Here is an 18,945-nt window from a genome sequence, read left to right as displayed (position 1 = left end):
CATGTTGGATTACATGTTCAAGGTAGCTGAAAATTCACTTCATTCCAAATACTGATTTCTCCTTCACATCTGCTCAACACCTGTACAGCGTAGTGTAACTTTTATATGAACACATGTAATAACTTCATAAAACACATGCATTTGTAAGCCATCTTTAAGCAATTAGTTCGCAAGATGGACCACTGTCAACTTAACCTGTTAGTCGGGCCTCTAGGGACTAACAAATCTGCTCTTTCATTATCTTTTCTTAAAAAACTAGAAAACTACCAATCGACTCTTCTCGTGTCGAATGCTCTGATTGGCTGTTTAAATTTCTACTTTACATCCTGTACCCTTTACGTATAAATAAAAGTCTGACAATAAAAATGGAATCAAATGTTTTTAAAAGTGTGATTTTGCAGTCGAGCCCTGGAACTAAAAGGTTCCAGAGGTATAACCTTTTTATTTATTTTTTTCATTTTCGAGCAGGTGCCTCAGAAACAGGGCTCAGGGACTAAAAGGTTAAGTCCACTGAGGTTATGTTTCCTAGAGCCTCACAGTAGAATGTTATAAACAGAAATATGAGGCAGAAAAAGCTGAAGTTGAGTCGATGTTCCTGACCCTGCGCCATCTCACTGTCTTTGTACAGGTTCGCTACCTGAAGATCATTGAAAAGAGTGGCTACCAGGCCTTGCCTTGGGTCAGATATATTACTCAGAATGGAGGTAAGGACACCCTCTCACACACATTAGTTATTCCTACTCTGCTTTAGCGGGTACAGAAGGGTCAAGTGGCTCTTTCAAGCAAATTAGAAACAGAGGAGACAATCTTGTTGAGTAGAAATAAGTACCAAAAAAAAAACAGCGGTGCTTTTACTTATAGATGAATATGTCTGACAAAGTCTGTGAAAATGGCATGACCACTTCTAAAACAGTTCTGTCGTCCTTTGAAATTTTGCAGTATTCTTTTGTTAAACCCAAGCAAAGTTTTGCGTCACTGGGCAAGTTTGTGAAGTCAGTAGCTGCAGATAATAAAGTTTGTCTCCAGAGACAGAGCTATGTACAGAGAGGACAAAACAAATTACAGAGGAGAGAAGACACACAGTTGATGAAATGCAATGGTGTCATATAAATGTAAGAGAGGAGAGTAGCAGAGACCTGCTCAGCTCATCCTGGGAAGTACTCAAGTAGCCTACACTAGCATAGACAAACGATTGTTCAGTGTCACCGGAGCAGTTTTAACAATAAACTTTGTTAAAAAGGAGCGTTTTTAGCCTAATCTTAGTAGAGAGGATGACTATCTCTCAAATCTAAACTGGGAGCTGATTCCACAACAGAGGAGCTGATCACTGAATCTGCCTCCCATTCTGCTTCTGGAAACTCCGGGAACCGCAAGTAAACCTGCAATCTGAGTGTGAAGTGCTCCATGGATATAATATGGTACTAAGATAAATGCTCTTTAAGGTGCAGTGGAGCTTGACCAATTAAAATTTTGTGTGATAATAATAATGATGCATTTTCTTTATATAGCGCTTTTTCAAAACACAGACACTTCACATAAAAATCATCAAACATTACAAATAGAGGAGCATCATAAAGCAAGTCATAAAATACATCATAAAAATAAGTTTGTACTATGTGTTAAAAGCAGTTCTGAACAGGTGGGTTTTGAGGAGTCATTTCAAAGTGGTCAGGTCTGTGCAGTCACGGATGTGTTCTGGCAGGGAGTTCCAGAGTGTGGGGGCAGGTATGGAGAATATTCTGTGCCCCCAGGTTCGAACGAAGGCTGCGGGAGGGAGTGTGGTGGTGGAGCACGTCTCTGAGGTATGGGGGGATTTGTTATGGAGGGCTTTGTGGGTCAGCTGGAGGACTGAATGTGTTGTGGGAGAGGGAGCCAGTGGAGGTTTTGGAGGACAGAGGTGATGTGTTCACGGGAGCGGGAGTGGGTGAGGAGATGGACAGCAGAGTTCTGGATATACTGAAGTTTATTGAGGACCTTTCAAGATGAACCATAAAGAATGCTGTTGCAGTTAATTCGGGATGTCATGAATGAGTGGATGAGGGTTTCTGCAGCAGGGAAGGAGAGTGAATTGCGGAGGCATGCGATGTTCTTGAGGTGAAAGAAGGCGGTAATCTGGTTGATGTGTTGTTGGAATGTGAGGTATGTAAGAAGAAGGATTTTAAAGTTTATTCTTGATGTTACAGGAAGCCAGTGAAGAGAATGTATTATAGTAAAAATATGACCTCTTACTGATTCCTGTCAGAACTCTGGCTGCAACATTTTGCATCAGCAGGAGGTTTTTTTGGGGATTAATTGGACTTCCTGTTAGCGAGAAATTACAATAGTCCAATCGAGAAGTGACAAATTCATTGGTTAGTTTTTCAGTGTCACTCTGACACAAAAAAAAATCCTGATTTTGACAATATTGCATAGGTGAAAGAAGGCCCACCTAGATTTGTTTTGTGAAAGTTAAAAGACATTCTCATCAGAAATGATGGCAGGGTTCCTCACAGAAGAACCGTAGGCCAAGACAATGCCATCCAGAGTAACTGTCTACTACAACCACATCCTGACGCCCCTCAACTAGCATGTACCCATTAAAACCAAAATAGTTTTCTTCACCACTCTACTCCTTGGTACACCCCTGACCTCCACCAGATGGGAACCTGTGCCTTTCAGTTAGACAGAAAACAGGTTAAACAGTTCATTAGCAACTCTACAAGCCTGCAACAATACAAAGATGCTCTCCCTCACAACAATGCACCTACTACTTTCGACTAATACAGTCTGGCTCTGGTAACACTGAAGTACTATTTACTATAATAAACAAACATATTTGTAAATATATCAGTATTTGAACTTACATATAAATATCTACAGATGTGATGTGATGAATATACACACGTGGACAAAATTGTTGGTACCCCTCAGTTAAAGAAGGAAAGATATGTACCTTTATTGCATGAAGAATAATGTATCAAGGACAGACATGTTGTGTCCGTAATTTAATACAGAACAGTAGTGCTACAGTTGTGTTATTGCACTCAAATAGCTGTCAAGAGAAAAGACCAGTGTTCACAGTATTACTGCACATTAGGAGCTTTGAGGGAGCAGTGTTATATTTTGTTGTTGATCTTCAGGCTGTAGAGAGAAAACAGTTTTAAAGATGTCACTATGGTCACAATATTTTTAAAATGTAACTCTAAACTGTTGTATCTGTTTTGTAAATCCACTTCACTACATTCTCGCCACAGACACAGGTAAGCAAGAAAAACACTCAGAGTGCAATACTCTACCATGACTGCTCAGTGTTTGTATCATTTAAAGATTCAAGATGGAATCTTTAATAAAAAAAATGACGTTGTGCTGAGCACAGGCGTGTGTTCCTTTATGCAGTTTAATACTGTGAGGTCTCATCAATCAGAGTAGCAAAACAGCCATAAAGTATTCTGAATTGTCACAGAATAGCACTTTATAACCATCATAAGCTGTGCTTTGATTGTGGAGAAAAAGCCGAATGGATCCGAGGAAGCAGCACTTGCTGTAGAGGTAATCAGACTCCTCAGCTTTCTTCTGCAAGGATGTTTGACCAACCTTCAGCTCACAGGTCAGCCAGTGACAAAGGTAGAAAAGCCCTCTGGGAGCCCATGTGCACAAATCTGCACTTCCCTGCTCAGCACTGCTCCCAAATGTTTTTGTTCCCTCTCGTCTCGGGGCTGCTGCCAAAGCCCACAGTCAAGGAGTGATTTAGGAATGTTCACACACAAGAAGGGGAATTCTGCATTGGCTGACAGGGACAAATAACCCATATTTTTTATTAATCTCTCAGTTGCTAATTCAGTCTCTTTCTTCAGTTTGATAAGATCCAGTAAAATAAGCACAACGCAGGTTGGCCAAATGACTTTTGCACAATGTTATATTGAACCTTCATTCCATGCTGTGGAGGCCAGGATTGTGAGTGGGTGGATCTCTCTACATGTTACAGAACAGCAGATGGCTGAATATGCATTCTATACTCAAAATGCTAAAGATCTTCTCAAGAAGGGATGAGCAACAATTTGGCAGTTTAAATTGTGATTTTGTTCTATACACTCCCTGTCAAAAGTTTTGAGACACTTTCTTATTCAAATAAATTAGAACCCATCTCAAAACTTTTGGCAGGGGGTGTATATGTCTTTTCTACATATACAATGCTTAACAAATTTATTAGACCACCACTCAGTCTCAGGTGTTTGCCACCACTGCCCTAAATTAACAGTAATGTTAATCACCAAAGTATTGTTTTATGATTCTGTAATGGGTTGCCTTTAAGTCATTTTCATCATAGGTACACTTCAACTGTGAGAGACAGAATGTGGAAAAAAAAAATCCAGGAACTCACATTGTAGGAATTTATTTGTAAATTATGGTGGAAAATAAGTATCTGGTCCACTACAAACAAGCAAGATCTGTAACCTGTAACTTCTTCTTTAAGAAGCTCTTCTGTCCTTCACTTGTTACCAGGCGTGAACTAACCGTGACGTCACCCGTTGGTTTCAATGCCGAGAAAATGAAGCCCGGATTTTGCTACTTCCTGGTCGCCATTTTGGATTTTTTTGGAGCCAGTGATGTAAAAAGCGTCATCAAACAGGCTGGACCGGAGAGCAACTCGGGGCAGGAACAGTCTGTGGGACTGTCAATCAAGTATAGCCACGCCCCCTGGCTCCACCAACTTTAACGATTTATTTAAAATTCAGTATTGATTTATTTTAAGATCGGCCACCTGAGCTCTCATTTTGACCATGAAAACCAACGGGAAAAAAATCCTGAGCTGTAGAAAATCAGTCTATCAAATTTTAATTTTTCCAAAAATGAATTGGGGTCTATGGAGCAAAAGCTTTTTGGAGCCTACCCTAGCGGACGACGTGATATTGCAAGTTTTTGACACTTCCGGGTGGGCTTTAATTTTGGAGCCAGATGCTACGTCCATCTTTATATACAGTCTATGCTTGTTACCTATTAATGGCACCTGTTTGAACTTGTTATCTGTATAAAAGACACCTGTCCACAGCCTCAAACAGTCAGACTCCAAACTCCACCATGGCCAAGACCGAAGAGCTGTCGAAGGAAATGAGCTGTCGAAGAAAATTGTAGACCTGCACTAGGCTGGGAAGAGTGAATCTACAATAGGCAAGCAACTTGGTTTGAATAAATCAACTGTGGGAGCAATTAGTAGAAAATGGAAGACACACAACACCATTGGTAATCTTCCTCAATCTGGAGCTCCACACCAGATCTCATCGAGTGGGGTCAAAATGATCATGAAAATGGTGAGCAAAAATCCCAGAACTACACGGGGGACCTGGTGCATGACCTGCAGAGAGCTGGGACCAAAACAATAACAAACAAAGGTTATCATCAGTAACACAGTATGCTGGCAGGGAATCAAATCCTGCAGTGCCAGATGTGTCCCCCTGCTTAAGCCAGTACATGTCCAGGCCTGTCTGAAGTTTGCCAGAGAGCATATGGATGATCCAGAAGAGGACTGGGAGAACTTCATGTGATCAGATGAAACCAAAATTGAACTTTTTTGGTACAAACTCAACTCGTCGTGTTTGGACAAAGAAGAATGCTGAGTTGCATCCCAAGAACACCATACCTACTGTGAAGCATGGGGGTGGAAACGTCATACTTTGGGGCTGTTTTTCTGCAAAGGGGACAGGACGACTGATCCATGTTAAGGAAAGAATGAATGGGGCCATCATGTATCGTGAGATTTTGAGCCAAAACCTCCTTCCATCAGTGAGAGCATTGAAGATGAAACGTGTCTGGGTCTTCCACCATGACAATGACCCCAAACACACCGCCCGGGCAACGGAGGAGTGGCTCCATAAGAAGCATAAGAAGTCCTGAAATGACCTAGTCAGTCTCCAGACCTCAACCCCATAGAAAATCTGTGGAGGGAGTTGAAAGTCCGTGTTGCCTGGCAACAGCCCCAAAACATCGCTCTAGAGGAGATCTGCATGGAGGAATGGGCCAAAATACCAGTTACAGTGTGCGCAAATGTTTGACCTCTATCATTGGCAACAAAGGTTATATTAAAAAGTATTGAGTTAAACTTTTATTAACCAATCACTTATTGTCCACCATTTTTACATTATGTCTGTCACAGTTGCAGTATCTATATGTGTGTATATATATATATATATATATATATATATAGATACACTTCAACTGTGACAGACATAATATGTGTAAATATATATATATATATATATATATATATATATATATATATTTACACATATTATGTCTGTCACAGGGACGGCTGGTATAAATAACAGGGCTAAGCCCTCCCAGGCCAACACAAAAAAGATGAGAAAATAATTTTTCAAATAACGTACAACAGATTGTTTTAAGTTTAGGTGAAAATAAAGTTAGCAACAGCACCAATCAGTCAAAAGAAAAACACAGAATATCTCTAAATGGGCTTATTTTTTACAGCCCCAGCAGATACAGTCCGCTTTCATTCATTTCGTTCTTGTAAGTGATTGACAGGTGTCATGTCCCGCCCCTGTGATTTACTGATCATTTGGGCTAACTTCAGTCAGCCCACAGGCCTCTGACACAGCGAGAAAAGGTTAAGCTATGGCGGGCGTTAGCATGAACGAGGTGGATTATTTGCTTTCATGTCCATTTTCCTCAATGTCTTTGGAGGAAAAGCTGGAAGTTAAGAGACTGGGATCACATCGGGCGTAGATGTGAGCTTCTTTTCAAAAAAGGTAGGCCCATGTTGACCTGTTAAAGGACTGTGACACCTTGTTTTTGCTGAGGTCATCTGTTGTACTGAAGGCGTGTTTTGCACTACATGTTGCCAAACAGTTGTAATAAGACAGTTGCAGCAGACTTGAAAAAAATAAAATACTTGTGACTTGACTTGGACTTGGAAGTTAAAGACTCAGAACTTGACTTGACTTGAGACACAATGACTTGAATGACTTGAGTGTTATTATTATTATTCACATCATGTTTTCAGTTTGAATGATGTTGTTGATATGTAAAATGCTGGATAGTCGAACATAGGCTTTTAATTTGAAATCGGCTTGCCGTATCAATCAGCCCCTTGGGGAGGCCTCCACGGCAGCACCCACCACCGGATATCAACATGTCAGCCTTACCCAAGGTAATCACCTTCGGGTATCAGGATTTCTATCAAGACGGTAAACGACGAACAGCAGTTTGCAAGACGTGCAATGTGAAAATCACGGACAGTCAGACGACATCGTCAGATTTCATCCGACATTTGAAGACCCATTCGGCACAGTAAGTGCTTGTCAATTTGTTATCAGAGCCCGTTTACATTGTCTGGTTAGTTGGCATTTTAGCTAATGTTAGCTTAATATGACAGTAAGGAGTGGGGGGATTAGCTGCTGCCTTGGGTAAAGTGCGCCATCACACAATCAATAATACTAAAAAACATTTTGTTCTCTTCATAAGTGCTTGTCAATTTGTTATTAATATCAGAGCCCATTGTGTGTGTATGTGTGTGTGTGTGTGTGTGTGTGTGTGTGTGTGTGTGTGTGTGTGTGTGTGTGTGTGTGTGTGTGTGTGTGTGTGAGGGAACAAGAGTGTGTGTGTGTGTGTGTGTGGGTGGGTGTGAGTGAGTGAGTGAGTGAGTGAGAGACAGAGTGTGTGTGAAGGTGAGTATATGTGTGCATATGAAAGTGTGTGTGAGAGAGAGAGAGTAGGACTTTAACGAAGTTTAATATTAGCTGTTATTTGTTTTCATTGTTTGTTTCAACGCAGTGTTCAAAAATCATTTCATTTTGCGTGTGTATGTTATCAATAATTTACAATAAATAATTTTATGATGTTATTACTGTTTAGTTTGATTCTATGTGGTGTTTTACTGAACATGAGTATTTACAAAGCAAATCCAAATTATCTTCTTAACATGTTGGGCACATTAGCCATTGATGTTTACTGATAGTTACTTATATCTTGTCTTTTCACTTTATTAAGATCATATTCTGCAGGATTTTCAAACCAAGATATAATTTTATGTCTGTTGTCCAAAGAGCTGTGTGCAGGTTGAAATAAATTTACTGAAAACAGGTAAAATTACAATAATGTGACTTGACTTGGGCTTGACCTATTACAGGACTTGACTTGACTTGACATAACCTGTGACTTGACTTGACTTGACTTGCCCAAGAAAAAAACTACTTGGGACTTACTTGAGACTTGAAGGTTAAGACTTGAGACTTACTTGAGACTTGCACACGTGTGACTTGGTCCCATCTCTGGCAGTCGTTGCAGTTGGAACACGTTTTGTAGTGGTGTGTGTGTATGTGTGTGTGTGAGTGAGAGAGTGAGTGAGTGAGAGAGAGTGTTGATGTAGAGCACTAAAAAAGTATAGTGTACCTGTAATTGATGTAGCTGTGTGTATCATAGGTGATGTTGCTTTTGCAGCTGTGTTAACCATTTAATCGGTATTATGCATTTGTTAGCCCACCCTACAAATTTCACCACCAGCAGCCACTGTATGTGTATATATATATATGTATATATATATATATATATATATATATATATATATATATATATATATATCACATCTGTCTACCGTGATATATCTACATCTGTCTATATATATATAACATCTGTCTACCGTGCTGAGCTACCTGTCCCACTACCCCCCATCCTTATCCCAATTTGACCCTGTCTCATGTCATGCTTGCTTTGCTTGTTGCGGGTTTGTTTTTTTCAGGTTCTTTCTCAAATTGAATTTCCCAACACTGGAGGTTTTATTTGGTATAACGAACCTTTTTTTTTCATTTTACCCTCTGCTATCCCTACCCCGATCCCTAATGTCTTTGTTTGTTTTTTTTCCTTTTTCCTAAGACAGGGAGCGCGCTTTAGGTGCAGCAGCCTGAGTTGCTTTCGGCAAGGCAGCTCAAACTGATTTCATTGTATATGATATATATATATATATATATATATATATATAAACTTCAACTGTGACAGACATAATGTGAATAAAAATCCAGCAAATCACATTGTAGGATTTTTAAAGAATTCATTTGTAAATAACTTTCTGCCATTCTGTTCTCCCATCTGTCATTGTCTATGCAGTCAGTCTAGTATACTTGCTGCCTCCTTAAGACTGGACTCAGGCTTTGATGTGGTTAGACTGATAATGGGCCACGTAGCGGCTGATGGCACGTGGCAGACGACGTGTGTGTGCGTGTGTGTGTGTTTGTGTGTATGTGTTCATCTATACCGGTGGGGACCCGGTGGGGACTTCAACCTGACTATTGCTATATAGGTGGGGACTCGTCTCACGGTGGGGACCTAAAATGATGTCCCCACGGGTGGCAACAGTGTTTTCTTGGCCATGTTGTTGTTACTAAAAAATGTAAATGTGCAAAAACGTTTCTTTAGGGTTAGGCATTGTTTTGGTGAAGGTCAGGGTTAGGGTTAGGGTAAGGGGTTAGATATGAATGGGAGTCAATGGTATGTCCCCACAATGATAGACAAACATAGTGTGTGTGTGTGTGTGTGTGTGTGTGTGTGTGTGTGTGTGTGTGTGTGTGTGTGTGTGTGTGTGTGTGTGTGTGTGTGGTGTGACATAGTGACGCCACTCCAGTAAACCTGTGGTTTCACTCCTGCACTGTTGAGACTTTTTTGTGCACCACGTGTGGCACAGTTGTGTGTGTGTGTATTTGTGTACAGATGTCTGCATGTATAACTTTGAGATAATACTAGACCTAGAAACTTGAGCTAGCAAAGTGTCTAGAAATGCCCAGTGTTGAAATACACACGTCCTTGTGTGTGTACATAGTGCATGTGCAGAGCACACACATATACAAAAAAAAACACATGAATGTTTGCTTTGCATGCATTCTCACTAGTAGAGATGGGGAGAGGGGCGTATTTAATAGCTCAAATTAAAGACCTCCCGTGAGGTTTTTCAGTTGAAGGACCCATCTTTAAACAGTAAGCTATCAATTACCAGCAGCCGCCAGCCCTACCCCTCTATTACCACATCCAGAGCAGAAATGGGGACCTCAGCTGTCTTCCTTTCCTCCCTTTCATGTTCCCTTGCTCCAAAGCCTTGTAGGAAACCAGTGGTGGTGTTTGATGGTCACAGGACAGGCAGTTAAAGCCGTGGTTAGAGGAGGGGGAGAATGAAGTCCATTCATTGTCTGAGTCGGCACAGTGCAATGCTACAATTAGAAATACACTAACAGACTACAGGCTGCTGCTAGACCCGCTGGCTGCACTGCGGTACACAGCAGGTACATCAAGCCAGTCAAGGCTGTGGTTTGCAGATGTCGTGCAATTTTCCCTTCTAGGCCTTTAGTAAAGAAAATGGCAGTGGGGAAAATTGCTGACTGGTTGACTGACTTTTCCTTCTAAAATTCAGACACAAACCTGCACTGATTATTTTGTCAGCTGCCTTTTCACAACCACTGATGGCACAAGTAACTCCAATGTTATAATTTTACCCAAACTGAATTCTGATGTCACTGAATATGTTTCTGAAAACACATTAAAAAAATAGGTTACTGAGACAAAACGGGTTATGCTGGAAATAAGACAGACACTCGTAGTCTCTTTTTGTGCGTCACTTTGAACTTTTAGGTGTGATGTCTCAATACCTATCTCTCAATCCTGGTGATTCTGACCTGGGTTTCCCAAATCGATTTCTACAGCTTTGTGATCTGTACTCATATGAGGATGTCAAAGAAGGACATTGTCACAGCTTCACACAACAGTCAGAACTTCCTTTCTCTAGCAGTATCTCCTCTCTATTTGAGACTGAGTAGCATTTCTTTTTTTGAGTCAGTCCAACTGGGTTTGCATCCGCAGTTGGTTTGGTCTCGTTGTTTGGATTTACACTGGTGTAACATTGTGATGTATTTTGTTTTTTGTTGTGCAATATGTTGTTCTGAAAGGTGCTTTTTACTGGGGAGCTTGTAACAGTTTAAACAGAGTACCTGCATAGAAGTGCTTCCTCTAGATTTAGTGACATCACATTATAGCAGTCAGTCAGTCAGTATCCATAAAATCCAAACTGCTGCTCTTTGGTAGCATTTGGAGCAGCTACGTGTTCATAGCATATAACTGTTTGGTTCATAAATGCAGATTTTGAGTTAATTCAGTTTTGTATTTGTTTTGTTTGTTAAAGCCAAATTCATTATTTAGTTTAATTTTGCTTTTTTGTGTTTGTGCTAGAATGTAATCATTTGTAGGTAAGTATTAAGTTGAATTGTGCTTCATTATACTGTCTCTCTCTGTGTGTGTGTGTGTGTGTGTGTGTGTGTGTGTGTGTGTGTGTGTGTGTGTGTGTGTGTGTGTGTGTGTGTGTGTGTGCGCGTGCGCACGCACGTCTGTGTGTGTTTGCATTTGCTTCGGTTTTGGGTAGAGGTTAGAATCAGAATGAAGTTAGTAAAAAGTCAGAGTGAAGGTTGTTGTAATGTACTGGACTGAATGTACTGTAGTCAGCAGAAGATTTTAGGTATGTGTGTGCGCGTATGTGTGTGCGTGTGTGAGTGTGTGTGTGTGTGTGTGTGTGCGTGTGTGTGTTTGAGTGCAGCAGCAGCAGCATATGGTATCTGGCATGAAACAGCCCACGCTTAACAGAATTTGGCAGGTAATTTCTGTAAACTCACTTTCACATGTTAGCAGAATTAGAGATATGCCAGCACATTTTACTATACAGCTGTGCTATTGTTTCCAGAATACCCCTGGTTGCTCATAGCAACCCTCAGAAACACTCGGCTGCCATGGGCTTTGGGTCTAATTGCTCTTAAAACAGATCTGATTTAAGGCAAATGAAATCCAGATTCACTGGGCTTTCAGAGGGAACAGTTTCACCACTCCCCTGCCTAAACTTAAGCACACACAACTGTGTTTCCATAACAAAAACGTGTGTGTGTATGTGTGTGTGAGAGAGAGAGACCGTGTGTGTTATTTTTATCATTGCAGAAATCATAGCACGTGTTCTTTAGGCGGCTGAGTGCAGCTTTGGGACTGTTTCTATGAAAAGGCCATTCTGATCTCCAGCCTGTGTGTCTATTTCAACCTGCTTAAGACTGTGTTGTATCCACCTGCATGTCGAGTATAAGAAAGTATGGATGTCAAGTAAACCCTTACTCTAAATTCAGGGATTCCTCCAAAGATAAGCAGCCAGTCAGATGCTGACCATGGCAAGAAGCCAATAAATACAACATAGTTCCACGTGGGTATGCATACCGTACTAATGCGCACATGCATGTGTGTGTGTGTGTGTGTGTGTGCTTCCTGTTGAGCGCTTATTGTACATTTCAAATATTTCCTTTAAAGAACAAGTTAACTCTAATGTGTTTTTTACTTCTAAAAAATATTTAAAGTATCTGTATTATTTTAGCGATAAGTTTTGATTCCAGTCTGCAATTTTCATGGCACTGACATCTCTTCAGTTTACTTCCAGTCAAAGTCCAGTAATAATTTAGTGAAAAGTAAAGTTTTTACAACATTATTAGATAATGCCACAGATATTGTGAGTTAGTAACTAGTGGTGGGAGGTGATATTTGTAGTAAACATATAAAAATCCACGGCTTTGCTAACAAAACCCTGAACAGCTCAACATCTGAAGAAGAGAAAGCACAGACAACACAGGCTGGTAGGACTTGTAAGAAATGCCTACACATGTAGTGGAAAGATGAACTGTTTGACTTCTCTGGCCATTCAGTAAATACCTAAGCCCTTGTCTCTGTGTATTAAAAGACCTAGCGATGAGTGATGTGTTTAACTCGAATTTACTGGCAATAACCTTGAATGACATTAAAAGGCGAGCACAACTGTGGAGTCTACTGAAAGACAGCCGTTCTTTACCGCATGTTGCCATACATGTTATCAAGATTTCACTCTGTCATTGTAGCTGTGCTTGCTCCATGTTGCATAATGGCATGAGAGGAAAATAAGGTAGATGACTTGAATGAGACTCTGACTCTACAAATTACGAACATGGCAGTAAGATACCAGATGACCTCAGCCATTATTATAAATGACTTGAGGTCCCATGGTAATTGTAATCCTGTGTGAATTCAGCTCACAAATTGACATTTTTAAAAGTTTTTTTTCTATGAATAGTATCCACTACTACCTTTGATTTACTTCTGCGTGTTGCTTGAACACAGCAACTCATCTACAACTCTGATCCAACACTGTAACATTACTCTCTGCTAGACACTATTTGTGTCTCTGTGTATCTTTGGAATGTTGCAAAACCTAAAAAAATGTGAATGAAACTTGTGTTATCAACTGTTTTGAAGCGAATAAACTAGGCTGTGTATTGTCATCAGCAGGTGGCAGTACAGGCTACACTGTTCATGGCTGTAATTAACAGAATCTAGAAACAAAACCATACTGCCATAAAACCTCGAAGAAGAAGACGAAGAAAAAGCCAACAAAACGTTGGCCGTCTGTGAGAAAAATTGAAGAAAAATCTTCATGAATTGTTTTCAGTTGTAAAATATAAATATTCTTTTATGTCAACTGGTATCAAGCTTGTTTCATGCTGGCTGAAGGTGAAGACAACAGAAAAAGCTAAACAGTCATACGACTATGTCATGTGAACTCTGGTAGAGAAAGTAAATACAAACCTCAAAACTGACTAAAAGCCATACATGAATACAAAATATTAGAGTCCCACTCAGAATCTGTGTTTTTGATACTATGATTGATAGACCGCAGTTTCAAGGTAGAAAGTCAGTTGGTAAGTGGGTCTGCCAAGCTTTACCTTGAATGACTTTGCCACGTTAGTGAGACAAACTGTAACACAGTGAGAAGACACCACTTAGGGAAACGTGGACTGCACACAAACATTTTCAGGATTTTGTGTGTTAGGGCTGATCATAATGGACCAGACACTGAATGTGTTGTCTTCTGTGATTCCTTAGTTCCTGCTTTTTACTTCATTTTACATTGATTTACCTGTCGAGCATTAAAAAAGACAAAAACTTGAAGTATAAGAGTCTGGTAATGAAAATATTAGCTAAAGATACTTCAGCTGCTTTAATAAGGATAATCAGATATAGTTTAGATTAAACAAATATACGGCACATAGACCTGTTCAGGATGTTTGACTAATTTAAGTAGTCCCACTGTGCATTGTACTCTGGGGAAATGTAGAAAATAAAAAAGAACTAAAAAGATGCAAGCAGGTCTTTGCTGAGCTTTGGACAATAAATTACTATTAGTTCCACTGTTGTCTTCAGTATAAGAAAAGTTTGATGAAGAAATGCTGTAGCATCCCATTTGAGATATATATAAGATACAAATCCAATTTTTATTTGTTTTCTATGTTAGTTTTCACTGCGCAACCACAACATTGTTGTACTTGCTGAACCATATTTTCTACATTCTTTTGACCTCATCACTGTCTTTTGTGTTTTGTTTCAGACTACCAGCTGAGGACACAGTAGTGACACTGGACAATCTGGACCAAGACGTTGTCAGCTGAAGAAAACATAAACATCCATGAATGAGCAAATGGATCAATAGTCAGTCCATACAGCAAATTAAGAAATCTTGTAGTCTCTAGACTTAACACAAATTCAAGCAGCAGTATTTTCAGAAGCGTGCGACCTTTGACACAACCTCACAATACAGTGTTTCTTCAAATAGCAGCCAAACCTTTAGGAATGACTCACAAATTTTACTCATCACTCTTCTGAATATGAATGATCCATTTAAAATCAGTGTTTTAAGCTAAAGCAGTGTTCTGAATTAGGTCAATTAACACCGAACCTTTATTTGAACAGATCATCTTCTTTGGCGATACAGAACAGGAGTTCTTGGAGGACCTGGTTAGCCCTAACCAGCAAGCAAAGCTCACTCTTAGGCTGCAAGTTATTCACTTAAGCTTTAACATTTGAAATCACACAACAATCACCTCTAACTTATTATAGAGAACCATATAATAGTTATAGAACTTGGCAATAACCACTACCTGATGAAAAATGAAAAGATGAGGGTCCCAAAAAAACAGCTCTAAAATTGCTAAACAAATGTGTAACCCAGGGATGTGCTTCATTTCTTTAAGTGCACTTTGTGTATCTTACATCGAATTTTAAATGCAGTTTCCGTATGGTTCTTTAGACCCCCTTCACTTTTTTCATTCTTTATTGTGTTGTAGATTATTTTGTTTTAAATGCATGAAACTGCTAATCGACATCCAGTAGCCCATAAGTGGACAATATGGTTTTGGAAAGGTTTGTGCATTTGTTAAATTTCAGAAACTGAAATCCACCACTATACATCACCACAGGGATGGTATCAGCTAGGAAAGGAACTGTGCCTGATGTGCACCAGATGCTTCCAAAGCCCCTCCAGCGTCAGCTGGGAAGAAAGAGGCGTGTAAATCAGATAATCACTCGGATAATACACTGTGCTCATGATTTTCTAACATGTGCCCACAGATTTGTAAATTGTGTGCACAGATTTGCCTTATGTCTATTGCATAATGACTTCCTTAAGATTAAATGAAAACAAAACTGAGATTATCCTGTTCGGTCGCCCTGATCTGGTCCAGGTCCTTGCCAGCTCCCTTGGTCCACTAGCACCTTATATACAATTGCAGGCTAGGAGTCTTGGTGTTATTATTGATGGGGCATTTAAATTAGACAAGCAGATCAGCTCAGTAGTCAAGGCTAGCTTCTTTGAGCTTTGACTTCTAGCCAAAGTCAAAGCCTATCTAAGAAGGGCTGATCTACAAAAAGTTAGCCATGCTTTTACTACATCGTGCTTGGGCTATTGTAACTCCCCGTACGTCGGCATTGGCTGGTCGGAACTCAGCCGTCTGCACCTTGTTCAGAATGCATCAGCTCATCTTCTATCCAGGACAAAGAAACGCGAGCACATAACACTGGTGCTTTCCTCACTTCACTGGCTTCCGGTTAGGTACTGGATTGATTTTAAGATTCTTTTATGTGTTTTTAAGTCTTTGAATGGACGAGCCTCAGAATATTTATCTGACCTTGTTAAGGTGCATCAACCCTCCAGAGTCTTCGGTCAGCTGACCAGATGGTCCTGAACATTCTCGATCTCTCAACCGTTTGTTCACCTTGGCCTTTGCCAGAGCAGAATCACCTCTACTAGATCTTTTATGTTTTATTTCACTGTTTTATTGTTTTGCTTTTATTGTTTTGTTATTGTCAGTGATTATTTTACTGTAAAGCACTTTGGTTGGCCATAGGCCTTTTCAAATGTGCTATATAAATAAATTTGACATTGACATTGACTTCAGGTCAGCGTACTTAGAAGGGCACATTGTGATCTAGTAGATGCGTTCTTGATAGAGAACACATCGACTCGATCTAATGTGGAATAGCAAATGAGTCATGTACAAAACTTGCAATTCTATCTTTTTGAAACTGCATTCATAACACAACACAGTTTTAAAAAGTGATAGGGTCTGAAATACTTTCTGAATTAACTGTATGCGTCAGTGTTGAAAACTGAAATACATTCTGGGTGATTTTATAACATTGACCTCAACCCTATCATCAACACTTGTCCTAATTAAATAGAATCATTTTTGTTTTGTTTTGCACAGAGTACTTTATTGTTCTACAAAAAACACAGAAATACAAACTTCATCATTATTTTTTCAAAAGGCAGTTTAGTCATTTTGGACTTTCAGTATATGATATGGATAACTGTTTTACAATTTACAGGTTCAACCGGGTTTGTCATGTTTCTGTACACAAACAGCCTCAGAGTAAAAAAATATTTGAAGGATGAAGCCAAGAGATGGTGAATAAGTGCCACATATGAGTACAGAAGAAGCAGGAAAATGTAGCACATCTACTTCAGCTACTGCTGTAGTTGCTGACAGTGTTTTCTTCTTTTCACTTACCACAGCTCTGCATTCATATCTTGTTTACCAGCTGTGCATAAATGTCTGTGGACCTCCTGGCATCCTTTGTTTTTAATACTCCTTTCTTTGAAGATCACAGACAAACAAAAATGAAGAAATAATTCCAGAGTGTTTGCTACCTAATTAACTCAGTAGTAGTAGCAGTATCTCTTCACTCACCAGCTTGTGAAAGCAAACCTGTCCATAGCAACAAGCAACAAGTGGCAGAAATTGCTCCAAAATTTGCTCACTTCCTGCAGGGAATGTAAACATGGAAACAGGAATGAGTTTCTCAAATTGAGACTTTCACCTGCCTAAGATTTTTTGTTTTTTAAATTGAAGTTAAGCAAAAATTTTGTGAAAATGCTCAGGCTCTTTACTTAATTTCATATACATTACAGTTAGTGGTGAGTAGAGAAAGTAGAGTAAAATGATTGAAAGAACTGGTTTAATCACGTGAACACACACGGACTCACTCCCCCACGGCGAAACATCCACAACAACCTACCCCACCCCAAAGATCCCCCCCAACTCCAGTCCCAGTTCTACCAAAATCTCCTTCATCCCTTCTTCTTGCCAGGAAGGAGTGTCAGTCTCCTTTTCTTCTTCTGTGGTCTGAGCTGACAGGACGGAGCTCGAGTTAGCAGTCTGATAACTGACAGACTCGTCCATCTTTTTCTCCTCTTCCTTCACCTAGCAAATGTTGCTGGCTGCATCGGTGTCTGGGATGGGTAACAAAAGATGACTAAGAAATAGGCCAGGTGTTCAGTCCAACACGTGGCTTTATTTTTAGACACTTTATGAATACACCTAAATAGGGTTGTTCATCATTTATACATTCAGTGTAGTATATGAAAAATCTAGACATAGCGCAGACTAATTGTTAATGCTTTATTGTGAGGAGAAGGGCAAGAACTGGCTATTTAATTTCATATTTCACTGATAAGTCTTTACAAGTACAGAGTTCCTGTGTGACAGCCTATCATTGTTTCATAGAAGCAAACTGAATGTATCATATAGCTGTCATTGCTTTTGTATTGTGAACTTGTTTCAGTTCAAATGAAACTCAGTGGTTAGATCTTTATCCAAAGTAACTGCTGGCTGAGCAGCACCACTTAGAGAGTTAAGTTTTTCAGCACTTTCTAATGGCAAATAGATATGATAATATTTATTACTACATAATAAAAGAAATACCAAGCTACCTTTCCAATAAGAATGTTTTTTTCCAAACAGCTTTTAATTTACATTAGTTAGTTTAATGAAATACATGACACACCTGATAAATAAAAACTAGCAGCTGAAATACTAAAAACTGTTTACACTCTCCAGATAATAGGCTCTATTGCATAGCCAACTGAAAAAGAACTATGTAGCTGTTGAAAAAGTAGAGAAAACAAATTAGGCAGATAACTGATTAAATATAAATGCAAGGAAAGATCAAATTACTCTTAATTTCCTATTTGTAATGAAACACGCTACCAGTATTCGTTTAATCATATATGTACCATACCATACCATACCATACCATACCATACCATACCATACCATACCATATCTTTTTGCTATGATGAATATCTGTTAAAATAAAAAATGAAAAAGCAGCTCTATGGGCTACAAAGTGGGCTTATTGTCATAAGATATTTTTCTGTGGCTGCTTTGTTTTAACTCAATAAATTAAGTGACCAAACTAAGTGTTGCTTATTTTTAACAGTTCTATTTATGTAACAGAGTAATCCTACAAAGCTGAATGTAGATCACAGCTGTATTACATGTATTTACTCTTTAAAGTTTATCATATGTTGTCATATGTATTGACAATTGGTACTTCAACTTGTTGTGACAAATCAGTTTTTGTTATAATAATCTCATGTTTTAGGTGTGTGTGTGTGTGTGTGTGTGTGTGTGTGTGTGTGTGTGTGTGTGTGTGTGTGTGTGTGTGTGTGTGTGTGTGTGTGTGTGTGAGGTCACACCCGCAAGCAAGGGCAGGAATCTTACAGAAAGAAGTTTGGATACGGCTACAGTGGAGAAGCTCTGGTGACTCAAACATGCAGTCGTGCTATAAGTACAATCACAAACA

The 18,945-nt window shown here is 39.5% G+C and overlaps 1 protein-coding gene across 1 annotated transcript in view; it reads left to right on the top strand.

The window, feature by feature from the left end:
- The window catches only part of LOC110965206 (AP-1 complex subunit mu-1), a 41,880-nt gene extending 23,325 nt beyond the window's left edge, over positions 1–18,555 (top strand). The window contains exons 11-12 of the mRNA XM_022214141.2: positions 629–704; positions 14,411–18,555. Coding sequence (XP_022069833.1) covers positions 629–704; positions 14,411–14,433 — 99 coding nt within the window. The 3' untranslated portion in view covers positions 14,434–18,555. The remainder of the gene's footprint in view (positions 1–628; positions 705–14,410) is intronic.
- The last annotated feature ends 390 nt before the right edge of the window (positions 18,556–18,945 follow it).

This window comes from Acanthochromis polyacanthus, chromosome 4, assembly GCF_021347895.1.
Source record: "Acanthochromis polyacanthus isolate Apoly-LR-REF ecotype Palm Island chromosome 4, KAUST_Apoly_ChrSc, whole genome shotgun sequence".
Classification (NCBI taxonomy): domain Eukaryota; kingdom Metazoa; phylum Chordata; class Actinopteri; family Pomacentridae; genus Acanthochromis; species Acanthochromis polyacanthus.
The sequence above is the reverse complement of the archived record's forward strand: the minus strand, read 5'-3'. Positions and strand labels throughout refer to the sequence as shown.